Raw genomic sequence first — 24,703 nt, 5'->3', positions numbered from 1 at the left:
TTGGTTGTCTTTTTAATTTAATACTGTTTTCTTTAGCCATGCAGAAGCTTTTTATTTTGATGAGATCCCATTTGTTTATTCTTTCCTTTACATTCCTTACTCTAGGGGACATATCAGTAAAGAAGTTGCTGCGTGAAATATCTGAGATTTTCTTGCCAATGTTCTCCTCTAGGACTTTAATGGTATTATGACTTCCATTTAAGTCTTTTATCCACCTTGAATTTATTTTGGTGTATGGTGTAAGTCTGTGCTCAAGTTTCATTTTTTTGCATGTAGCTGTCCAGTTCTCCCAACACCATTTGTTGAAGAGGCTATCTTTACTCCATTTTATGTTACTGCCCCCTTTGTCGAATATTAATTGACTGTAGAGAGTTGGGTTGATTTCTGGGCTCTCTGTTCTGTTCCATTGGTCTATGTGCCTGTTTTTATGCCAGTACCAGGCTGTTTTGATTACAGTGGCCTTGTAATACAGTTTGATATCAGGTATTGTGATCCCCCCTACTTTGTTCTTCTTTCTCAAAAGAGCAGCTGCTATTCGGGCTTGTTTATGGTTCCATATAAATTTTTGAAGTGTTTGTTTTATGTCTGTGAAATATGCCATTGGTACTTTAATAGGTATTGCATTGAATCTGTATATTGCTTTGGGTAGTATGGACATTTTGATGATGTTAATTCTTCCAATACATGAACAAGGTATATGTTTCCATTTGTTTGTGTCTTCCTTGATTTCGTTCTTCAGGGCTGTGTAGTTTTCTGCATACAGGTTTTTTACCTCCTTAGTTAGGTTTATTCCCAGATATTTTATTTTTCTTTTTGCTATATCAAATGGGATTTTCCTCTTTATTTCTGCTTCTGCTGATTCACTGTTGGTATACAAAAATGCCTTTGATTTCTGGATATTGACTTTGTAACCAGCTGTTTTGCCAAACTCATTAATTAGTTTGAGCAGTTTTTGAAGTAGAGTCTATAGGATTTTCCATGTACACTATCATGTCATCTGCAAACAGTGACAGTTTTGCTTCCTCCTTTCCTATTTGGATGCCTTTTATGTCCTTTTCTTGCCTGATAGCTGTGGCTAAAATTTCCAATACTATATTGAATAGAAGTGGTGAAAATGGACAACCTTGTCTTGTTCCTGATCTTAGTGGAAAAGCTTTTAGTTTTTTCCCATTGAGTATGATATTGGCTGTAGGTCTCTCATATATGGCCTTTATTATTTTGAGAAATGCTCCCTCTATTCCCACTTTGCTGAGTGTTTTTATCATAAATGGGTGTTGTACCTTATTGAAAGCTTTTTCCACATCTATTGATATGATCATGTGATTTTTGTCTTTGCTTTTGTTTATGTGATGTATTACATTTACTGATTTGCGAATATTGAACCATCCTTGCATCCCTGGGATGAATCCTACTTGATCATGGTGTATGATCTTTTTGATATATTGTTGGATGCGATTTGTCAATATTTTGTTGAGGATTTTAGCATCTATGTTCATCAGCGATATTGGCCTGAAGTTTTCTTTCTTTGTTGTGTCTCTATCTGGTTTTGGAATTAAGATGATGCTGGCTTCATAAAAAGAATTTGGGAGTTTTCCATCCTTCTGGATTTTTTGAAACAGTCTGTGGAGAATAGGGGCTAGCTCTTCCTTAAATGCTTTGTAGAATTCTCCTGTGAAACCATCTGGTCCGGGGCTTTTGTGTGGTGGGAGTTTTTTGATTACTGCTTCAATTTCTTTTGCTGTTATTGGTGTATTTAGATTTTCTGCTTCTTTTTCACTGAGTTTTGGAAGATTGTATTTTTCTAGAAATGTGTCCATTTCCCCTAGGTTTTCAAATTTCTTGGCATACAGTTCTTCATAGTAATTTCTTACAATCTCTTCTATTTCTGTGGTATCAGTTGTAATCTCTCCTTTTTCATTTCTGATTGTGTTTATTTGTGTCCTCTCTCTTCTTTTCTTGATGAGCCTACTTAAAGGCTTGTCTATTTTGTTTATCTTCTCAAAGAACCAACTCCTGGATTCATTGATCCTTAAAATTGTGCTTTTAGTTTCTATGTCATTTAATTCTGCTCTAATCTTGGTTATTTCCTTCCTTCTGCTTGCTCTGGGCTGTCTTTGTTGTTGTTCCTCGAGTTCTTGCAGGCGTAGGGTTAGGTTGTTTGTTTGAAATGTTTCTATTTTCTTTAGGTAGGCCTGTATTGCTATAAACTTCCCTCTCAGGACTGCCTTCGCTGTGTCCCATAAGTTTTGGGTTGTTGTGAGATCATTTTCATTTGTTTCCAGAAATGTTTTGATTTCTTCCCTAATTTCATTCTTGACCCATTCGTTGTTTAATAGCATACCATTCAGTCTCCATGTTTTTGGGTGCTTTGGGCTTTTTTCTTTGGGGTCGGTTTCTAATTTCAGTCCCTTGTGGTCAGAGAAGATGCTTGGTATGATTTCAATTTTCTTGAATTTTTTGAGGCTCGTTTTGTGTCCTATCATGTGGTCTATCTTTGAAAATATTCCATGTGCATTTGAAAAGAATGTGTATTTAGCTTCTTTGGGATGAAAGGCTCTGTATATATCAGTTAAGTCCATTTCATCTAGGGTGTTGTTTAATGCCACAATATCTTTGTTGATAATTTGTTTGGAAGATCTGTCCATTTTTGATAGTGGGGTGTTCAAATCCCCTACTATAATTGTGTTGCTGTCAATATCTTTCTTGAAGTCCTCTAAGATTTTCTTGATATATTTGGGTGCCCCTATGTTTGGTGCATATATGTTTACAATGTTAATGTCTTCTCGGTGGATTCTTCCCTTGAGTATAATGAAGTGACCTTTTGGGTGTCTCTTTATAGCCTTTTTTTTGAAGTCTATTTTGTCTGATATGAGAATTGCTACCCCAGCTTTTTTTTCTTGTCCATTTGCTTGGAAAACTTGTTTCCAGCCTTTCACTTTTAGTCTGTGATGGTCTTTTGTCCTGAGGTGAGTCTCTTGTAGGCAGCATATGTGTGGGTCATGCTTTCTTATCCATTGAGCTATTCTGTGTCTTTTGATTGGAGCATTTAATCCATTGACGTTTAAGGTTATTATTGATAGGTACTTATTCATTGCCATTTTTGTACCTGTGTTCCTCTCTGTCTCCCTCTTATCCTTCCTTCCCTTAAAGCAGTTCTTTTAGTATTTCTTGTAGAGCTGGTTTGGTGGAGGCATATTCTTTTAGACTTCTTTTGTCTTGGAAGCTCTTTATTTGGCCATCTATCTTGATTGAGAGCCTTGCTGGATAAAGTAGCCTTGGTTGTAGGTCTTTGGTTCTCATTACTTGAAATATTTCTTGCCATTCTCTTCTTGCTTGAAGTGTTTCCATCGAGAAGTCAGTAGCTAACCTTATTGGGGCTCCCTTGTATGTTATTTCTTTTTTCTCCCTTGCTGCCTTTAAGATTCTCTCTTTGTCTTGGAATTTTGCCATTTTGATGATAATGTGTCTTGAAGTGGGCCTCCTTGGGTTCCTCTTGGTTGGGACTCTCTGTGATTCCTGGATTTGTGAGACTTTTTCTCTTATCAAATTAGGGAAATTTTCTCATTACTCGTTCAAATACGTTTTCTATCCCTTGTTCTTCTTCTTCTCCTTCTGGTATTTCTATTATTCGGATATTATTACGTTTCATATTGTCTTGCATTTCTCTTAATCCCTCTTCATTCTTTCTGAGCCTCTTTTCATTTTCTTGCTCTTTCTATGAGATGCTTTCTACCTTGTCCTCCAACTCACTAATCCTATCCTCCGCTTCATCTATCCTACTTTGGAAACTTTCTACTGTGTACTTCAATTCAGAAATTGTATTCTTCATTTCCTCTTGTCTCTTGCTGATAGCTTCCATTTCCTTTTTGATGTTGCTGTAGTTTGCAGAGAGATCATTATAGTTCCCCTGTAGTTTCTGGTAGTTCACTGTGAGCTCTTTGAACTTCGTAATAACCAGTGCTTTGAATTCACTGTCTGATAGTTGATCAGCGTCTATTTCATCTAACATTCTTTCTGAAGTTTCTGCTTTTTCTTTCATTTGGGGATTGTTTCTTTGTCTTCCCATTGTTTGAGACTCTTCTTGTTAGTCTCTGCTTCCAAAATTGATCTGTTCTGAAACACTGGTTTTATGGTGTAAACTTCTGTGGTATGATCCTTGTGAAGTTCAGTGGTGCAGACTCCTTGAAGTTTCTTGATGTTCTTCGTCTCCACCTACACTCATGCTGGTCCTCGTGCTGGTCCCTGCATTGGGCGCCTACCACTGCTGAATGTCCCGGCTCTAGTAGCCGCCTCCTCAAGCACCCAGGCCCGTTACTACGGCAGTGGCACAGAGGCTGGGAATGTCCCGGCTCCCGTATCTGGCTCTCTCTGCCGCCCAGGGCCGTCAAGGGGCTTGGAGTGTCCCGGTTTCCGTACCTGACTCCCCGGCGTCTAGTCCTGTCTCTATGGCAGTGGCACAGAGGCTTAGAAAGTCCCAACTCCTGTACCTGATTCCCCAGTGTCCACTCCCGTCGCTTTGGCAGCAGCACAGGGGGTGAGACTGTCCCAGTTCCCGTAGAGGGCTCCTCTGCCACCGAGGGCTGTCTCAGGAGTTCGGAGTGTCCCGGCTTCCGTACCTGACTCCCCGGCGTCCAGTCTCATTGTTATGGCAGAGGCACAGGATCTGAGAACTTCCCGGCTCCCGTACCTGGCTCCTCTGCTGCATCACAGGGGTTTGGAGAGTCCCGGCTTCTGTACCTGACTCCCTGGTGTCCAGTCCTGTGGCTATGGCAGCGGCACAGGATTTGAGAGCTTCCTGGCTCCCGTAGCTGGCTCCTCTGCTGCGTCACAGGGGTTTGGAGAGTCCTGGCTTCTGTACCTGACTCCCTGGTGTCCAGTCCTGTCGCTATGGCAGTGGCACAGGATCTGCAAACCTCCCGGCTCCCGTAGCTGGCTCCTCAGCGTCCAGGCCTGTCTCTATGGCGGCGTCACAGGGGCCTTAGGTGTCCCAGCTCCTGCAACTGACCCTTCCGTTGCCCAGGCTGGTAGCTATGGCATGGGTACAAGGGTGTCCCCGCTCCGGTTCCTGACTCCTCTGTGTCCCAGGACCGTCACAGGGGCTTGGAGTGTCCAGCTCCTGTACCTGACTCCCCAGCTCCCAGGCCTGTTGCTCTGGTGGCAGCACAGGGGCCACGTGAGACCCAACTCCAGTAGCTGACTCTGCCGCCGTCTGGTGTTTCAGTGTCGGTCACAATCTCTGGTCTTTTAATTTCATAAATGCTGGGTAACCGATGGTTTATTGTGCTGTTTCTCTATAGATCTGCCAGGATTTTCACTCATGAGTACAGGAGCTAGTATCAGCTCCATCTTACTCCGTCGCCATCTTCCCAGCATCAAGAAATAAATTTTTTATAAAGCTCAGGAAATAAACTCAAGAAAATATCAGTAAAGATGAAATAAAGATAAGAGCAATTGATAAAATGAAAAGTCGATTATTTAAATTCTAGTAAAATTAAATGAATCTACTCTCCATTATCTGAATTAATTAATAGAGTGTGTAGGGAGAAACACAAGATTAATCAAAACAGAAGAGAACATATTTATAGAATAAAATAACACTTTTCCAACAGATATTTCTTCCTGATTACATGTTGTTTAACTCTAAGTGTTGTTTTATTATTTTAACTTAAACCTTTTAGGTCTCAAGGGGAAGTAATTTAGTCTAATATTTATTCCAGATATTCATTATAAAATGTATGCACTCATAATGTATAGCTTTAGCTTTAGTTCTTGAGATTTGTATACAAAATCTGTACTAAATTTCCCTTTGCTGAAGTAATTGGCTTGATAACATCATTTAACAGTCATGACTGCTACTGAAGGCCAGAGAAGAAGCTTACAGTCCCATCAGTTCTGGGTGATCTACTGAGAGTGAAGATGGTTAGTGAAATGCATGAGTTTTTCTTATTACATAGGAGGATGGAATAGATGAAGCCAGAGCCTAGGACTTCCTGACTGACTATAATGTGAAGCTATAAATTAATTTTCCCTTCAATGAAAGAATAGATAGATTAGATATATAGATACAGATGAAATAGATTATAAATAGATAGGAATACAGATACAGAAATATATATATCTTAACTGCATTCAAAATAGAGTAGACTTTTTGAAAAATCCTCATCCAGGGATATGTTTATTGGTGTGAGAGAGAAAGGGAGAGAGGCAGCAATGTGAGAGAGAAAATTGATGGGTTACCTCCCATATGTGCCCTGACCAGGGATCAAACCCACAACCTAGGTAAGTGCCCTGTCTGGGGATGGAACCTGCAGACTTTTCGTGTATGGGGAGATACTCCAACCAACTGAGCCACACAGGGCCAGCATGGACTTTTTAAATGGGTAGAAATTGATTTAAAAAGCTCATTTCTAAAGTTACTACTAAGGGAAGCAATCCTTTTACCATTATTAAAGTGTTCATTTCCTTCTTTGATCATATCTTTAAGGCATATTGGAGAAAAGATGAGGTGGAGTAGAAGTTCCTGCATTGACTTTGATTTCACTGTGATTTTGATCTTCAGGTCAGTGCAAACCCCCAGCTTATTTTGAAACAGCCAGACCTACAAGGCCAATTAATGCAGATGAGTTTCCCATTGGAACATCTTTGCAGTATGAATGCCGCCCTGGTTTCCAGAAGAGAAGTTTCTTTATCACCTGCCTAGAAAACTCGGCCTGGTCAAAACCTCATCGAACCTGTTCACGTAAGCAACTCTGGACTGAGAACTCCTCTGTATCAGTTAAACATCCATAAGATCTATGCAGTTGTTCAACTTTTGGAACGAAGGCACCTATGACTTGATTAATTCTCCTAGCAGTAGCAGATGTGAGCGTTATTCCTGTAGGTCAGAGCTTCCTACTACTTTGAGTGCCTGGTACCTTTATTACAAGTTCATTGCTTGAGAAGCTATCATTATAAGGCACAATTGAGAAAAAATCTCTATTTAATAGGATCTGCCATTTCACAGCTGAAATTAATGGGAAGGCAAAAAAAGTGCAGACAGGGACAAAAGCCCTGATGCTGAGACCTTTACATTGGTTGAGTCACAGAGTAAACAAATAAAGTTTACATTTTTCTGAGAGGCACTGGTGGGGAGGAGACAGAACTGGAAGGAGGTGCTTTTTGAAAGTGGCAGTCTTGGGAAATTCCCCAATGTGGTATAATCTCTAGAACTACAAATGTTCTTGAGTAAGCTACAGCCAGATTGGGTCTTTATGTACAAAGAGAAGTTCAGAGTCTTCTACACCCAGTCCCCAAATTCTTCTTCTTTCCCATAGGTAAATCATGTGGATCTCCTCCAGAACCCATAAATGGCAAAATGGAAGTAACTGGAGGCACCCAGTTTGGATCAATTATTAATTACTCTTGTAATGAAGGGTGAGTTGGCAGTAGCATTTTGGGGAGTGATAGTTTAAAAATTATAAAACCAATCTCTAAAGAATAATATTAGATAGGAGAATTAAACAACTTGGCTATTAAAAACATACCAGTAAGATTTGTAAGTGGAGGTGGTGGCTTCAATCTAAGCATTTAACTGCACTTAAAATGATTAAACAAATCTTTCAAAATAAGAAAAATCTGTATCCATGCTACAAAATTGGGGGGATGCATGTTGTATATCAAATGAATGTACCTAAAATCAAATGAAGCATTCATTATATGGGGAGGACCAGCTCTCCAAAGAAGTAAATGAAGCAAACACTAGTTGACCCACGAATATATTATTACCTCAAAGCATCAGGTGCTGGGGTCCAACCTCAGCAAGTCTCAGGTCCCTGAAGGATGGATGGCCCAGGCAATGAATGAAGAGTCAGATTGGATGCCGGAGAACAGCCAGCTTCTGTGGGTCTAACCGAACTCACACAGTTTGATTTAAGCTTTATTTTTATAGAGATTGTTGCATAACATTAAAGGAACAGGTATATGGATGGCATGATCAGTTAACCAGAAAAAAATAATACAGAGGTAACTAGGAAAAGTACAGGAAATTCCACAGATTCAGTTATGTTAAACAAAGGTTGTTTAGACCAGGAGAGCCATCAATCAGACAATTAGAAATAGGTGTATGTACAGAGTTTTAAATGTCTTACTGATGAATAGATATTTATTAAAGTTCTTAGAATTTGGCAGGGGTCAAAAGGATAGGCTAGACTGAACAGTGGTTATAGGAAATTTATTATGAGGCCTTTGTGGTATCTAACTTAGCTATCTATCCTCTTGTCTAGAATCTTACTTTATGTACTTTGGACTCTAACTCCTTAGCAATTGTTTCTATGTGCTTGGTTTGTAATAGTTAACCAGATTCTCCTCCTTCTTTACCTGTCTAATTCCATTAATATAATTCCTGTCCAAGGTAGAGGAGGGGCTGTTACTCCATCAACTTTTAGACATTCAGGGGCTACCCCATCCTAGGGAACTTTTGTTCTACAGCCAAGAAATCATTTTGTACAACTTCGTTGGAATTCTGCAGATCATTGGACCTGAAATACAGGTGTCCAAAATTCCCACCACTTATTAATCGCAAAGACAGACATGCAAGGAAAGATAGACAGAGAATCCAGCCACAGTTGCCTCTGCTGTGCAGATGCATCTCATCGGTCCTGACCATGTCAAAGGACAGCTGTTGGTTGGCTCCTGACATCTCTCCCTTTTTTATTTTGTAAGTGCAAGGTTTCCGCTTCTAATTATACTCCTCTGATTCCTCCTGCAAGGAGTCAGAAGGTGACTGAAAAAAGATTCCAATTAGCACAATTCCAATGATTAAGTGCCAAATTAATTATAAAGGAAAACAGACTCATATTCTGCTCTGGCCTTTATCATTTAACTAAGAGCATTCTACTAGTAAAGCAGGTTTCACAGGATATTACATATTTTTTCTCAGGCCTTATCACCCAGGGAGCCTGCCCTTTCTAGCACAGGGCTGCACTGCCCTCCATCATTGTTGTTAGGCTTAAGTCAGGCAGAGGAGGTAGAAAGCCAAGGAATACTCAGAGACTTCTCTCAGACAATCTGAGGACTCAGGCTTCATCAAAGCTGAGGGGCGAGGGTCCATCACCCCCTTTCTCCATAGCCCCCCAAGTCCTTCCCTGGGCCCACCGCATGATCATGCCTGTCATAGGTTATCCCCCCTTGAGCGATCTTACCCGTCATTGGCTAACTGATCAAGCATTGGAGGCCAGTTATGGAAAAAGGAGCAGAAGCAGCACTCCTGCCTGGGAGATAAACTTTGTTTCCTTAATGGCTTAAGGTCCGAAGGTCGCTCATTCAGCCAAGCCACTGGGGGTTTACAACTCCTGAAACCAGGCAGGGCAGTTTCCAATAATCAGGAGCTGGAGATGGTGGATTCAAGGGGAAGTGGGAAAGAGTAGTTTGTTTAGGAGGATGGAATAGATGTGGGGAATGGGCAAATCTAATTTTAGAGCACCTTTCCAAAAGTGCTCACAGTGTGAGGATTCACTGGGGACATATTCTTGGCTTATCCTTAGGAAAGATAGCCAATTTAGGAAAGCAGTAGGGAGGCTGCTTTACCTTATATCTTACCTTCTGCTTTGTTTTTTTCTTACTAACAATACATACAAAATAACATAGGGAAAAATTAAAATAGTAACAATATAATAAACTTCAGTGTATAAACTATTCACCTTAAGAAACATTACTAGCACCTTTGTAATCTCCTGTGTGCCCTTCCCAATGATCATTTCTCCACCTCTAGCACCTCTCCAGAAGTAGTCACCATTCTGAATTTTGTGTTTGTCATCCCCTGGTGTTTCTTTTTTATTTTCTTTCAGGCATAATTACAATCAGTGTACTTTTAGTTTTATATAAATAGAATGATGTTATATGTACTTCTCTGCAACTTGCTTTTTTATTTAACAGTTTCCTTCTGATGCTCACCCATGTTGTTGTGGCCAATTCCTTTTCACTTTGGATGGAATTCTCTTGTATGGGTATACCACAACTTCTTTACTTGTCCTTGGTTGCTTGTTAGAGATTGTATTCTTTTGACTTTGTTTTATTTTGGCTATTGTAAGCATTCCAGATATAAACATACTTACCTGTGTCTCCTAGCACACATATGTAAAAGTTTCTCGAAAAACAATGGTTTTCAAGCTTATTCCCATGATCCACAGCTACAAAATTTTTTTCTCCAGTACATTGTACAACAGGCTCTAGCCAGGAACGTTGAGGAAGAAAAAGGAAAAAAATGATATCAAGATAGGAAGGAATAATTAAAATAATCTCTGTTAACAAATGGCATGCTTTGTTATTCAAAAAAAATCAAGAAGGAAGCCTCCCAGACTCTTTTTATGAGTCTAGTGTGATTTTAAACCTAAACCCAGGTAAAGACACAAGAAAGAAAGAAAATTATAGGCCACTATCTCCGATAAACACAGATGCTAAAATCTTCAACAAAATATTGGCAATCTAGATCCAGCAATACATTAAACAGTTCATATACCATGATTAAGTGGGATTTATCAAGGCATGCAAGGATGGTATAACATTAACAAATCAATAAGTGTAATATATCATATAAACAAAATGAAAGGTAAAAATCACATGGTCATATCAATAGATGCTGAAAAAGCATTTGATAAAATCCAGCACCCATTTAATGATAAAAACACCCAGCAAAGTGGGAATAGAGGGAGCATACCTCAGAATAATAAAGGCCATATATAAAAAACCTACAGCCAACATCATATTCAATGGGTAAAAACTAAAAGTGCTTCCCTTAAGATCAGGAACTAGACAAGGGTACCCACTTTCACCACTATTACTCAAAGTAGTATTGGAAGTTCTACCCATAGTGATTAGACAAGAAAAAGAAATAAAAGGCATCCAAATTGGAAAGCAGAAAGTAAAACTGTCATTATGTGCAGATGACATGATAGTGTACATAGACAGCCCTATAGTCTCCACCAAAAAAATTACTTGACCCAATAAGTGAATTCAGCAAAGTAACAGGATACAAAGTCAATATTCAGAAATTGAGGGCATTCTTGTACACCAACAATGAATTATCAGAAAGAAAAACTAAGAAAAAAATCACATTTACTATAGCAACAAGTAACACAAAATACTTAGGAATAAATTTTACCAAGGATGTAAAAAAAGACCTATACTTAGAAAATGATGGAACATGAAGAAAGGTATTGAGGAAGATACAAATAAATGGAAGTATATACCATGTTCATGGACTGGAAAAGTTAACATTATTGAAATGTTCAGACTAACAAGGCAATCTATAGATTCAATGCAATTCTTATTAAAATACCAATAGCATATTTCACAGATCAAGAATAAGTATTAGAAAAATTTACATAGAAACACAAAAAAACCTGAATAGCCTCAGCAATACAGAGAAAGAAAAACAAAGTTTCAGGGATCACAATACCTCATATTAAACTATACTAGAAGGCCACTGTAATCAAGACAGTCTGGTACTGGCATAAGAACAGACACATAGATCACTAGAACAGAATAGAGAGCCCAGAAACAAATCCATGTCTCTATGGTTAGTTAATATTTGACAAAAGGGGCATGACCATAAATGGAGTAAAAACAGTCTCTTCAATAAGTTGTGTTGGGAAAACTGGGCTGGTACATGCAAAAAGATGAAACTAGACCTCCAACTTGCACCATACACCAGAATAAGTTCAAAATGGATAAAGGACTTAAATATGACTCATGATATCATAAAAGACCTAGTGGAAAACAGGCAGCAAAATTTCAGACATCCCTTTGCCAATATATCTCATAGGGCAAAGGAAATAAAAGAAAAAACAAACAAATGGTAGTACGTCAAATTTAAATGGTTCTGCATAGCCCTGGCTGATGTGGCTCAGTGGACTGAGTGCCTGCTTGAGAACAAAAGGTAGCCAGTCTGATTTTCAGTCAGGGCTCATGCCTGGGTTGCGGGGCAGGACCCCAGTAGGGAGCACATGAGAGGTAACCACACATTGAAGTGTCTCTCCCTCTCTTTCTCCTTCCCTTCCCCAGTCTCTAAAAATAAAATAAAATCTTTTTATTTTTATTTATTTATTTTTTATTGTTCAAGTATAGTTGTCTCAATTTTCCCCCCACCATTCCCCCTGGCCCCACCCTGGATCTTACCCCACTTTGCCTGTGTCCATGTGTCCTTTATGCATGTTCCTTGACAATCCTTCCCCTTTAGCCCCCACTCTACCTCTCCCCCATCCCTCTGGTTACTGCCAGTTTGTTCTTTATTTCAATGTCTCTGGTTGTATTTTGCTTGCTTGTTTGTTTTGTTGATCAACTGACTTTTAAATATTGTTTTACTATGCAAAAAAACTTACTAAATTGTCTTTTGAGTTTATGATATTTTAACTATAGATTTTTTGCATTTTTATAGGTATAACCATAAATTCAAATAAGAACAATTTCATTTATTTCTTTTCAGTTATTTTTTTTAATATTAAATTTTATTTAGTTACTTTTCAAGTACATTTCTTTTTATCTATTTCTCCCATCCCACCCCACCCCCCTGCCCGGTCTCCCCCCTCCCTCCTATTCCCCCCCCCCCAGTCCTCATCTCTGTGTCTTTCATACTTGTTCCTCAAAATCCCTCCCCCTTTTTTCCCTTAAGTTCCCTTCCCTCTCCCCTCTGGTCGCTGCCCATTTGTTCTCTATTTCAGTGTCTTTGTTTTTATTCTGTTTGCTTGTTTGTTTTATTCTTTAGCTTCCTGTCAAAGATGAGATCATATGGTATTTGTCCTTCAATGCCTGGCCTATTTCACTCAGCATAATGCTTTCCAGTTCCATCCATGTTGTTGAAAAAGGTAGTAGCTCCTTCTTTCTCTCTGCTGCATAGAATTCCATTGTGTATATGTACCAAAATTTTTTGATCCATTCGTTTACTGATGGGCAGCTAGGTTGCTTCCAACTCTTGACTATTGTAAATTGTGCTGCTATCAACATTGTGGTGCATAGGTTCTTTGAAATTGATGTTTTAGGATTCTTGGGGTATAATCCTAGCAGTGGAATTGCTGGGTCAAAAGGCAGCAAGGAATATAAAGGAAAGAATAAACAAATGGGATCTCATCAAAATAAAAAGCTTCTGCATGGCTAAACAGTATTAAATTAAAAAGACAACCAACTGTATGGGAAAACATATTTGCCAATGATACCTCAGACAAAGGTTTAATCTCCAAAATATACAAAGAACTTACACGACTCCACTCTAGGAAGACATCGAACCCAATTAAAAAATGGGAAGAGGACTTGAACAGACACTTCTCTAAAGAGGACATACAGAATATCCAGAGACACATGAAGAGATGCTCGATATCGTTAGCTATCAGAGAGATGCAAATTAAAACCACAATGAGATACCACTTTACACCAGTCAGGATGGCTATAATAGACAAAGCAACAAACAACAAATGTTGGAGAGGTTGTGGGGAAAAGGGGTCCTTAGTTCACTGTTGGTGGGATTGCAGACTGGTACAACCATTATGGAAAACAGTATGGAATTTTCTCAGAAAAATAAAAATTGACCTGCCTATTTCTTTTCAGTTCTTGCTCCTTTTATTTCTTTGTCTTGCTTTCTTGTGCTGTCTGAGACCTCCACAAAGCTGATAGCAGGCAGTTTGTCTCATTCTCAATCCCTAGGAGAAAGCTTTCAATGACTCAACATTAAATACAAAGTTTGTTATAGCATTTTCCTATGTATCCTTTTTAAAAATTATAGTCTTTAAAGGGGGGGAATGGTGGAGGAGGGGTGTGCAGGGTGGAGGGGAACGGAGGGGGGGAAATAGAACAAATGTAATGGCATAATCAATAAAAAAGACTATAAAAATTGTAGTCTTAATTTGCTAAAATTTTTATTTTGAATGCATTTTGAATTATATTAACCATATTTTCTGTATCATTAGAGATGATATGACTTTTCTCCTTCAATCTGTCACTGTGATAAATTACATTAACAGATTAAACATTATATCTGTGAGGAAACCAACTTGGTCTAAAAGTATAATAAATATTTTTCTATATTGCTAGATTTGTTTTACAACATTTTTGTTTAAAATCTTTTTCTTTCATGCTCATGAGTGATAGACCTAATAATGTTCACTTCTTATACTGTCCTTGTCTAGCTTTACATCAAATTTGTCCTTATAGAATCAGAAAAGTGTGCTCTTTTTCTAAAACAGGCTTGATCTATCAAATCTTGTATAGTAATTTTCCCTTTTAAACATATTTTATTGATTATGCTGTTACAGTTGACCCATTTGTCCCATCTTTAGTCCCCTCTGCCCTACATGCCCCCTCCCATCTGCATTCCTCCATCTTCAGTTCATGTCCATTCATCATACATATAAGTTCTTTGGCTTCTCCACTTCCTATACTACTCTTAACCTTCCCCTGTCTATTTTGTACCTACCATTTATGTTCCTTATTCACTGTACCCTTTTTCCTGTTTTTCTCCCTCCCCCTCCCTGCTGATAACCCTCTATGCGATCTTCATTTCTGTGATTCTGTTCCTGTTCTGGTTGTTGGCTTAGTTTGTTTTTATTTTTAAAGTTCCGTTGTTGATAGTTGTGAGTTAGTTGTTAGTTTACTGTTCATATTTTTGATCATCTTCTTTCTTTTACATAATTCCCTCTAACATTTGATGTAATAAGTTTTTGGTGATGGTGAACTCCTTTAACTTGACCTTATCTGGGAAGCACTTTATCTGCCCTTCCATTTTTAATGATAGCTTTGCTGGATAGAGTAATTTTGGATGTAGGTACTTGCCTTTCATGACTTAGAATACTTCTTTCCAACCCTTTCTTGCTTTTAAGGTTTCTTTTGAGAAATCAGCTGATGGTCTTATGGGAACTCTTTTTTGGTAACTGTCTCCATTTCTCTTGCTGCTTTTAAGATTCTCCCTTTCTCTTTAATCTTAGATAATGTAATTATGAAGTGCCTTGGTGTGTTTCCTTGGGTCCAACTTCTTTGGGACTCTCTGAGCTTCCTGGACTTCCTGTAGCTCTATTTTCTTTGCTAGATTGGGGAAGTTGTCCTTCATTATATTTTCAAATTCTTGCTCTTCCTCTTCTTCTTCTGGAACCCCTATTATTTGGATGTTGGAACATTCCAAGTTGTCCCAGAGGTTCCTAAGCTTCTCCTCATATTTTTGAATTCTTGTTTCTTCATTCTGTTCTAGTTGAATGTTTATTTTTTCCTTCTGGTCTAAACTGTTCATTTGAGTCCTGGTTTCCTTCCCATCACTACTGGTTCCCTGTTCATTTTTCTTTATTTCACTTTTAGTAGCCTTCACTTTTTCCTCTATTTTGCAACCATATTCAGTCATTTCTGTGAGCATACTGATTACCAGTGTTTTCAACTGATGGGTTGATAGGTTTGCTATCTGTTCATCACTCAGTTGTATTTTTTCTGGAGCTTTGACCTGTTCTTTCATCTGGGCCATTTTTTTTTGTTTTGGCATGCCTGTTACATAGTAACAGGTGGAGCCTTAGATAATTGCCAGGGCAGAGCAGCCTATGTCACTGCATTGTGGTACTATATGTATGGGGGGAGTCCAAGAGGGAACAATGCCACTTGTTCAGCTCTGGGCTGGCTTTCAGTAATTGCCTCTGTAAAGTAGATTGGATCATTCTGGTGCTGATTCCTGGGTGGATGGGTCTGTGTACCTTCTAGGACCCTGTGGATTTCTCCAATAAATTCACCTATGAGGCTGGGAATTTCCCCCACTGTGGCAACCCCCACAGGTTTTTTTAGTGAGAGGTTTTGAGGCTTTATGTCTCATCACTGGAACTCGGGGTTGCATGGTCTCTCTTACTCCCTAATTATTCCTCCCAGTTTATCGGCATGCACATGTGGGACCACCCACTCCACCAGCTGCCAACTGCCCTGGTCCTCCAGCCACCTCCTTGTCGTGAGTCCTCTCCACACCAGCTGCCCATCTCTGCCCCTCCTACCAGTCTAGATGAACGTTTCTTCATTAACTCCTTTGTTGTCGGACTTCCATACAGTTCGATTTTCTGCCAATTCTGGTTGGGTTTTTTAAAAATTTGTTTTTATGCTTCTTTTGGTTGTGAGAGGAGGCACAGTGTATCTACCAATGCCCCCATCTTGGACAGAGTCCTTACTTAGTAATTTTTTCAATGTCTATCTTGCCTTTTTGTCTTTTTTTGTTTTTACTGTATTCTTGAGGCTATGTAATTAGGTGCATACACATTTAACACTTGCTTTTCTTCCAAGAGTATTAAAAGTTTGATATTATATAGGGTTTCCATTTCTCTCAAGCATTGCTTTTTGCATGTATCAATTTTGTGTGTAGACTTAAAGTATTTGTACTTTTAATATAATCATAATATTTTATTTTATTTTCATGCTTTTAATTTTTTTTTACTTTTTTACCTTTCTGTGTCATTGTTGTAGGTGAGTCTATAGTAAACAACTTATTTAGATTTTCTCACCCAATCTGATCATTTTTACCTTAAAACTAAAGAATTTATTTACTTTTAATGTAATTACTAATATTTAACATTAATGCCTACCATCTTATTTTGTGTTTTACATTAGACTACTTTCGCTCAATGTTTTCCATACTTTCTGAACATATTTTGTATTGATTGGGTTTCATATTCTTATTCCATTATTTCCTTCACTAGTTTAGAAATTATAGCCTATGTTTATATTAATTTAAAAGTTATCCTGGAAATCTTCACTTGCATACTTTAAAATTCTAAAGTTAATCACAATATATTTATGGCCCACCATCAATACATAGACTTAAGAAAACTTTAACAACTTTGAATTTGCAAATATATTCAATAGTACATGAAACTGTACTCTATGAAACTGTATTTATTTATGCATCTGGGTAATAAACATCTATTGAGTACTTACTCTGTGCTCAGAACTGTTGTGGGGATTGGGAATATATCAGTTAACCAAAGAAAGTTCATCTTTAATGAAGCTAAATTATAGTGGGGGGAACAGACACTAAATAAATAAGTAATATTGTAATATGAGAGTGAGAACTTCTATGAAGGAAAATATATAGGCTGAAGGAATAGACAGCCACAGGGACATAGAGAAGTCAGAGGAGGTAACACTGAGTTAGTAAAATTTGGAGACTTTAACAGAGTGAGAGACTGAGCTATATGGGGAAGTTGCATCCTGACAATGACAAAGCTTTGCTAGAGAAATGTTATTTCAGCTGTGAAGGTTTAGTAAGAAAACCAGTATGACTATAGCAGGGTGAGTGAAAAAAAAAAGTGATAGGAAAAGTGGTCTGAAGGATAGCCAGAGCGATCTAGCTCTTCTATATATCTATATATAGAATATAGTTATTCTATGTATCCTATATCTATAGAATGGTTATGCAGACCACAGCAAGGACTTTGTACTCAGTGTAAGTTTGTCAGAAGGTCATTAGAAGATTTTAAACAAAGGATCAACATGATCTGATTTGAGATTTTAAAGTCTCATTTTAGCTGTCACATGACGGATGTGTTGTTGGAGGGCAAATGAAACAGTGAAGTCAGTTAAGGGCTATTCTTTTGTTCAGGTGAAAGATGCCTCTGGGCAGCACTGGAACAGTGGTTCCCAATTTGGCAATCTCTGCAAATGTTTTTGGTGTCCCGGCTGAAAGGGTGCTACTGGCATCTAGTGGGTAAAGGCCAGGGGCATGGCAAAACATGTTACAATGCACATGTTTTGAAGTGAGGATGTTCTCCTCACATCAAAAAATTAATGGCCCAAGGTATTGATAGTGTATAGGTTGAGAAACATTGAACTACAGTTAGAGAGGTGAGAACTGATCGTATTCAAGATATATTACAAAAGTAGAGATGACAAAACTTCTGAATGGATCAGATATTGAGTTGAAATAAAAAGAGGAAGATGAAGGACTCCAAGAATGTTTATATGATCTGAAAGCATGGAAGGAGTAAATATCATGAATGGAATACAAGCATTTTTTTTCCTAACACACAACAATAAATAACATATTATTTTAATGGATGTAACCTCAGTGTGACAAAAAATTGTCAAACATAATTTCCAACTGAAATCATTATTAGTCACATATATATAATTAAGATGCATACATACATATATAAGAAGATAGAAAAAAGTTATAAACCAGAATTCCTCTTAGGATAGACATTGTATAATTGTAAAATCGAATCTCCGAAGGGGCTGTTCTGTGCAAGGCAAGGGGAAGTTGCTTGTTACTGTGTTTCAGGCTTATCCCAGCCCCGGGGGTCAGAAAAGATTCTGTTCAAAATGGAGGGAGTTATATAGAGGAGGGCAGTGGAGGGTTTGGACTTGTTTTATAGCTTTTCGGCTTATCCCGCCCCATCTCAGAGCAGTAGGAATAGAAAAACAACAGAGAGAATAAAATGCCTAATGGTAACCACTCCCCAGTGTAATACCTTCCTAAAACTGCCCCCAAATTACACACACAAAAATGCTCTGAGAAAGTGCATTTGGAGGAGACACATATAGGAAAACAGGGCTTTGCTGCTGGGTGAACTGGAGTACACAGCCCTAAGACAACAGGGACAGACTCCAGAGGTGGAAGCAGAGAGAAGCGTGGGGAAGGAAGCCTGGGATGTACGGGAATTATGAAGTCAGAGGAGAACTCACACAGCTGTGAATTATAGGACCCGATCCATTTTAGCCAAACATATGTGACAGTTGATATCCATGTTATGTGTATATCTCTTTATAGAAAAGACTGAAAAAATTTACTCTAAGTCCTTGCCACCCCAAAATGTTTCACAGACCAGCAAGGTCAGCATATTTTGGGAGCTTGTTAGAAATGCAGAATCTTCATATCCACTGAATCAGAACCAGTTTTCACTTGATCCCCAGGTGATTTCCATGCAACTAAAACTTTTACATAGCACTGCTCTAAACCATTAACTATGCTAATTTCTATAATATAGCAAAAACTTCCAGTTTCAGGAAAAGATGGGAAGATTCACTTTTCTCTGCTTCTCTCTGTACACATAACTAAATACCCTAGAAACAGTTCAAATACAACTACTAAAAGGAACACAAAATTTGGAAAGAGGTAAATTCCTGAGGTCCACAGAACTTAAAAATTGACACCATTGTGAGTTCCCCGGGTCTCCTTTTATCTCCAATACTGGGTGCTGTTTTGGATAGGACTGGAAGCTGGAAACTGCAACAGGCAGAGAAAGAAGGGAAGAGCAGGAAGGAAGGGAAGGGGCTGGAAGAGAAGGGGAGTGGGGAGAGGACCTGCTCTCTGGTCATAGGACTAGGAAAGAAGAAGTCAAGCAGAGACATAGTGGTGAGATCCATTCTTAGTGGCAATGGTACTCCAGTATGCACACATTAGAAACATAAGCAGAAATCAAGAATGAAGGAAGGCTATCTCTTCCATGTCCCAAGCCCACGAGAAGCAGCAGGCTCCACTCCACCCCTATTCCACCAACAGCTCTCTCAATAGTAGATTCTTGGTGGGCTGATACATCTCATGCCCCACACCAGCCAGCAGCAGTTGGCCCTATTCTGCTGGCAGCAGCAGTGTTAGCAGAGCCCAAATAACAAGACCCAAACTTCAAGACAGCAACAAGATGGTCTCCTCTCTTATGGCAAGAATGCCACAAGGCCTAGTGTCCTCCTCACAAAAGCAGAGAACATCCCAGGGCCAGTGTATCTTGGCCCTACACCCATGGCAGTGAGCCACCAATTTAGGATCAGAAGGTGAACCAAGCTTGAAGTCTCTCTTTCAACCAATGGGAAAAACCTCCCAGACCCATGTCTCCGGGTCCTCCACCCAGCCACTAAAGACAGCCTAGATAGATGTTTCCTTCCCCTGTTGGCACCAACACAGATGAAGTGGAAAGCTCACTGCCACCAGGAAGCCAGAGGACAGGCCAGAGAGTTTACTCTTCATCCCAACCATTCTTCATCCCCCCATTCTTCATCTAGTGACACCAGGCAGCCCAGCAAAGCACTTTCACTTTCACAGGCAGCTTCAGCAGGGGTCCACTGAGGACTTACATGGAGCCAGAAGAACAAAGCAGGTCAGAATGGCATTGCAAGGCTCAGAAGACTAAGTTGTCATTGGAACTAAATCCCACAAAGAAGGCCAGAATCTACCCACTATCTAAATGACATCCACTGCTTTCACATTTCCCATTTGAGCTCCAGTTGGCCTGTTTTGCTGTTTGAATAAAGTTTGTGCTGCCATTATTTTTATATAGATTTATAAGACAATGTTCAATCTATACCTAATAACACTTGACTGTTATTTGGCATTATTTGTCTCAACTTGTAGTAGCATCAAGTTTAGCCCTACTCTATACCAATTCTCATGAAATTGTTCAGCCCAGTGTTCCATCAGTATACAGAGTCTGTTGAAGCAAAGAAGCGTCTTTTTTTCAAGTTGTCTGGCACACTTTGGGGCATACTAATGGAGAATCTCTACCTTTAATATTTAAAATATAAAATTAGTGTTCAACTGTTTCTGTTCTGCTTGGATTTCCTTTGGTTCTATCTTAATGAATCTTATTGACCTTGGATTTATATAAAAATGTGTCTTAAGGTAATAAAGAAGAGAGATCCCGTTCAGTTTACAAGGTACACAAAAGAAAATTTTTAAGTCCAAATACAAACATAAAATCAAGAAATTGATAGCTCTTCAATAAATGGAACTTGTTCTTCTGAATATTTCAAGATTGTGATTTTTTTGTAAGTAGCAATCTAAGCAGGGACATTACCTGTGAACTTAGAATGTAACATTCACTATTCTTTGCCTCTAGATACCGACTCATTGGTGAATCCTCTGCTGCATGCATCATTGTAGGCAATATTGTCGCCTGGGATAACAAAGCACCTATTTGTGAGAGTAAGTTGTAATATTCTTTACTATTATTTTTACCAATAGATTCTAGGTGTTCATCTGGGTTTATAAAAATCTGAGTTGAATTCCTTTTGTTCATTCTGTTCTTCAGATAGTGGAAGATGGCTCTAGTATCCTCAAAGTACTTGTGGGTTTCCTGGCAACTGTTTCACTGAGTTCTCTCTTATCTTGGGATGTGCCTTTTCTGAATCTGGGACTTAAATGTATAAAAGCCTCTAAAATTTATTTTTACTTCAATAATTTGGAATTCTGTTGGTTATGCAATACCCAGTGTAATAATCATTCTGCTTAGCAAAGAAAGAAAGATTTATAAAATGATGCTCTCTGAGGTTAGTGAAGCTGTGGAGGAACCAACATTCTCAGGTACTAAGGGTTTCACGAATCCTTTTGAAAAGCACTGTGTACTATAAGCCTCAAAAGTGGGTATGTATGTGAATTTTGGCCCAATTCTTAGAATTCATACTTAGGAGATAAACACAGATTTTTGTAAGGTGTTCACTGTAAACTTTTCATTGCTGCTTTCTTTATAATAGCAAAATTGTTACAGTAACCTAAATGCACTATGTATTTCAAATATACTTTAGAAATAAATACTACAAGGAAAGAAACATGGTAAAAAGGACTTTATAGGATATCCTAGGAAACATGAATACCACACATAATTAGGAGAAAGACATTTACATACTGGGAGTTTATTGAGTCATAAAAGAAAAATATGGAGAAGCTCTTAATGACAAATAAAGATGTTTATTACATATATTTTATATGAAAAAAACAAATGACAAAACAGTTTTATGGCAAGATCTCATTTTATTAAAAATAATACATCTATATCTATTTCTCTATTTCCATCTCTATCTCTAATTTTGCAAGCCTTTTTTATATCCAAATCCCGGTAAATGGTTTTAAGCCTCTTTGGTGAAGGCGAGGGGGAAAAGTTACATATACCTTTTTGGATGTGTAATTGGGTGCTTCCTCATGAAGGTCCAATCTCCCCTTTCTTCAAACACCTCTGTGCCTGTAAATGGGTTTCAAGTCTGGGAACTGGCTGATGAATAACCACAAGCCTTCATATCACCAGCCCTAGACTTTTTCTGGTTGTATAAACCAACCCTAACACTTTAGTCCACTATTCATCTATCTCACTTTTTGAGACTCCGGGATCAATTAACTGACAACAAAGTCTCTGCAGATAAATCATTATGATTTCTGTTTCAGTTGTCTCTGGCAATTAAGTGCTGCCACTTGGTCTCTGCCACACTGAGGTGTTTTCATCCCCCTTAATTTCAAGGAAACTGGTTCAGTAGCTACAGTTCCCACAGTCATGCTGGCCTACATTGAAGAGCCATTTCAGAGTTCTTCAAAGATGCTGGAGCTCCTATGTGAATGTATTTCTCAAAGTCTTGGAGAAAGGTCTCTCTTTCAACCCATTTCTCCACCCATCCCCAACCCAACCCTATAGACTTAGTTAAGGAGTGAGTGATCAGGTCTTTTTTTTAAAATATTTTTAAAATTTATTTTAAGAGAGGGGAAGGGAAGGAGATAGGGAGAGAAATATCAATGTGTGGTTGCCTCTCATGTGTCCCCCACTGGGAACTGGCCTGCAACCTAGGCATGTGCCCTAACTGGAATCAAACTGTGATCCTTTGCTTCACAGGCCCACACTCAATCCACTGAGCTACACCAACCAGGACTGATCAGGTCTTTTAAAATTAACCCACTCTTGCATTCTCAGTTCCCTATTTCCTACTGGGGACTTGTGCCCAGAGCCAAGAGGGTTCTTGGCTTTGCATGGGAAGTAATTCAAGACCCAAGTTAGACAGATAAAAGGTGAAAGTGGAAAAGCAGGTTTTACTGAGTAGAAAGAACAAACAAGAAAAGCCACTCCATAGGCACAGTAGGATGAGAGAAGGAAAAGAAAGACCCCAACCACCTCTAAAGGGTGAGCTTATATCTATTCATACTTTCTATGAAAAATTGGGGGTGTGTGAAAATAGACAGTGGAAAAAGTTGGGATTAACTTTAACCTCTGCAAGATATGTTTCATGGCCTTGTGTTCTCCCTTTATGGCACAGGTGACAAACACAAGTCCTGTGGGCTGAATTCAGCCCTCCACCTTGTTTTATCTGGCCCAGCACCTTGTTTCTACCAGGCAACAACACTGAGCTCCTTGCCCCAAGTTAAGGAGTTGTTATATGTATACAGTTCTAAAATTATATTCAGCCCTTTGAAGGCAACCATGAAGCTGATGTGGCCCCCAGTGAAAATTAGTTTCACACTCCTGCTTTATGGTATGGGTAAATAATAAGGTACTAATCAACCTTTGCAAGAATTTTCTTTTTCCAGAGGTTTCTCATGGTCTGCTTGCATCTCCGATCAGCTGAGTGCCATGCTAGGCAGCACTCAGCAGGCCCCTGACCTACCTTTGTCTTTCTTTAGTTAATTTGTGTAGTTCTCATGCCCCTTTCCATATTAATAGGGTTTCTTCCTCTGAGGTATGTTAGTAGAATTCTGGCCTTTCAACTTTTTTCAGTATAATCCACACTCAGACTAACACATTGAAATCAGAATCTCATTTCTTTTGGTATGTTTGCACCTCTCATGAGTCATAATTTTTATTCCCTCTCTACCCAACTCCACCTCCAGTCCTGCCAGGACTTGATCCTGGTCAAAGGATGTGAGGTGGTAGGTGTAGGTAGTGAGGAAGAGCATGAGTTGTTATCATTTGAGTTGCCATGATTAGTAAATAAAAACATACTATACCCAGTTAAATTTGAATTTCAGATAAACTAATATTTTTAGAGTATAGATATGCACCATGCAATCCTGGGCTATACTTACACTTAGAAATTTGTTATTATTTTTCTGAATTTCAAATCTAACTAGACCACCTATATTTCCTCTGGTAACTATATCAGGGCAGCTACCTACAGAGGGGCTACTAGAGTTTCTTCAGGCAAGTGGAGGCTTACCTTCTCAGACAGGGGAGGAAGGGCTGCTTCTCCTAGTAAAGGACAACTCAGCAGAATTTCCAGGTTCAAGTTATTGAAGTTATTCCAAGCTTCACTGGAATCTGTCCATGTATCTCCAGCTCACTTTTCAGAATCCTCTCCAAGCATTGCTCCAACTCTATCATAGAGACCCTGTGAAGCTGTGAATTCAATTTGCATTAGAATTCAGCCACGGGCTTAGATGTTGGATTTGTTTTTCAGAAATCTTTGCCCTGTGGCTATGGGATACAATTGTATTTCAGTGCAAATATATAGACTTTCAGATCCAGACACTGACCAGGAATTTAAACTTTGAACTCACCATTTTCATTCTCTCAAATTCTCTCCTGTACTTGAAAGCAAGCAACCAACCCTAGGATATGCCTCCCTGAAATATTCTTGGACAGCAACCACTTTGTCTCTCAAAGCTTTGCTTCCATGCTTATAGATGGCTACATGTGATAGCTAGGTGATCATTTGTCCCTGCATGCCATCAACTATTTGTGTGCCCTTTTCCATAGTAGCATTAACATTCATTACTTAAATATAATCATAATAATCATATTAGAGAACCAATCATAGTTTCCTCTGTTACCCTGGGATAAATATTTGTCCAAATACAGAAGCAAAACTACCAGAATTATGAAATAAGAGGTTTATTATGGAATTAGAACTTACTGTGTGAGCACCTAGTCTAAAAACATGAGAAGCATCATTAACCAGGTGCCTCAGAGCTGGAACTTCTACGAGGAGAAAGACACCTGGCTGCTGGGGTAGAACTGTGAGGAGCTGGTGTAGAAAA

General features: G+C 38.8%; 1 protein-coding gene across 1 annotated transcript in view; it reads left to right on the top strand.

Moving 5' to 3' along the window:
* The window catches only part of CR1 (complement C3b/C4b receptor 1 (Knops blood group)), a 133,135-nt gene that overhangs the window by 8,727 nt on the left and 99,705 nt on the right, over positions 1–24,703 (top strand). The window contains 3 exon segments of the mRNA XM_053667902.1: positions 6,560–6,739; positions 7,314–7,413; positions 20,811–20,896. Of these exon segments, the coding sequence (XP_053523877.1) occupies positions 6,560–6,739; positions 7,314–7,413; positions 20,811–20,896 (366 nt within the window).

The sequence above is a fragment of the Artibeus jamaicensis genome, unplaced genomic scaffold (genome assembly GCF_021234435.1).
Source record: "Artibeus jamaicensis isolate MK-2021 breed Jamaican fruit bat unplaced genomic scaffold, CSHL_Jam_final contig_475, whole genome shotgun sequence".
In the NCBI taxonomy this organism is placed as follows: Eukaryota; Metazoa; Chordata; class Mammalia; order Chiroptera; family Phyllostomidae; genus Artibeus; species Artibeus jamaicensis.
Note: the sequence above shows the minus strand (reverse complement) of the source record. Positions and strands in the feature narration are given on the sequence as shown.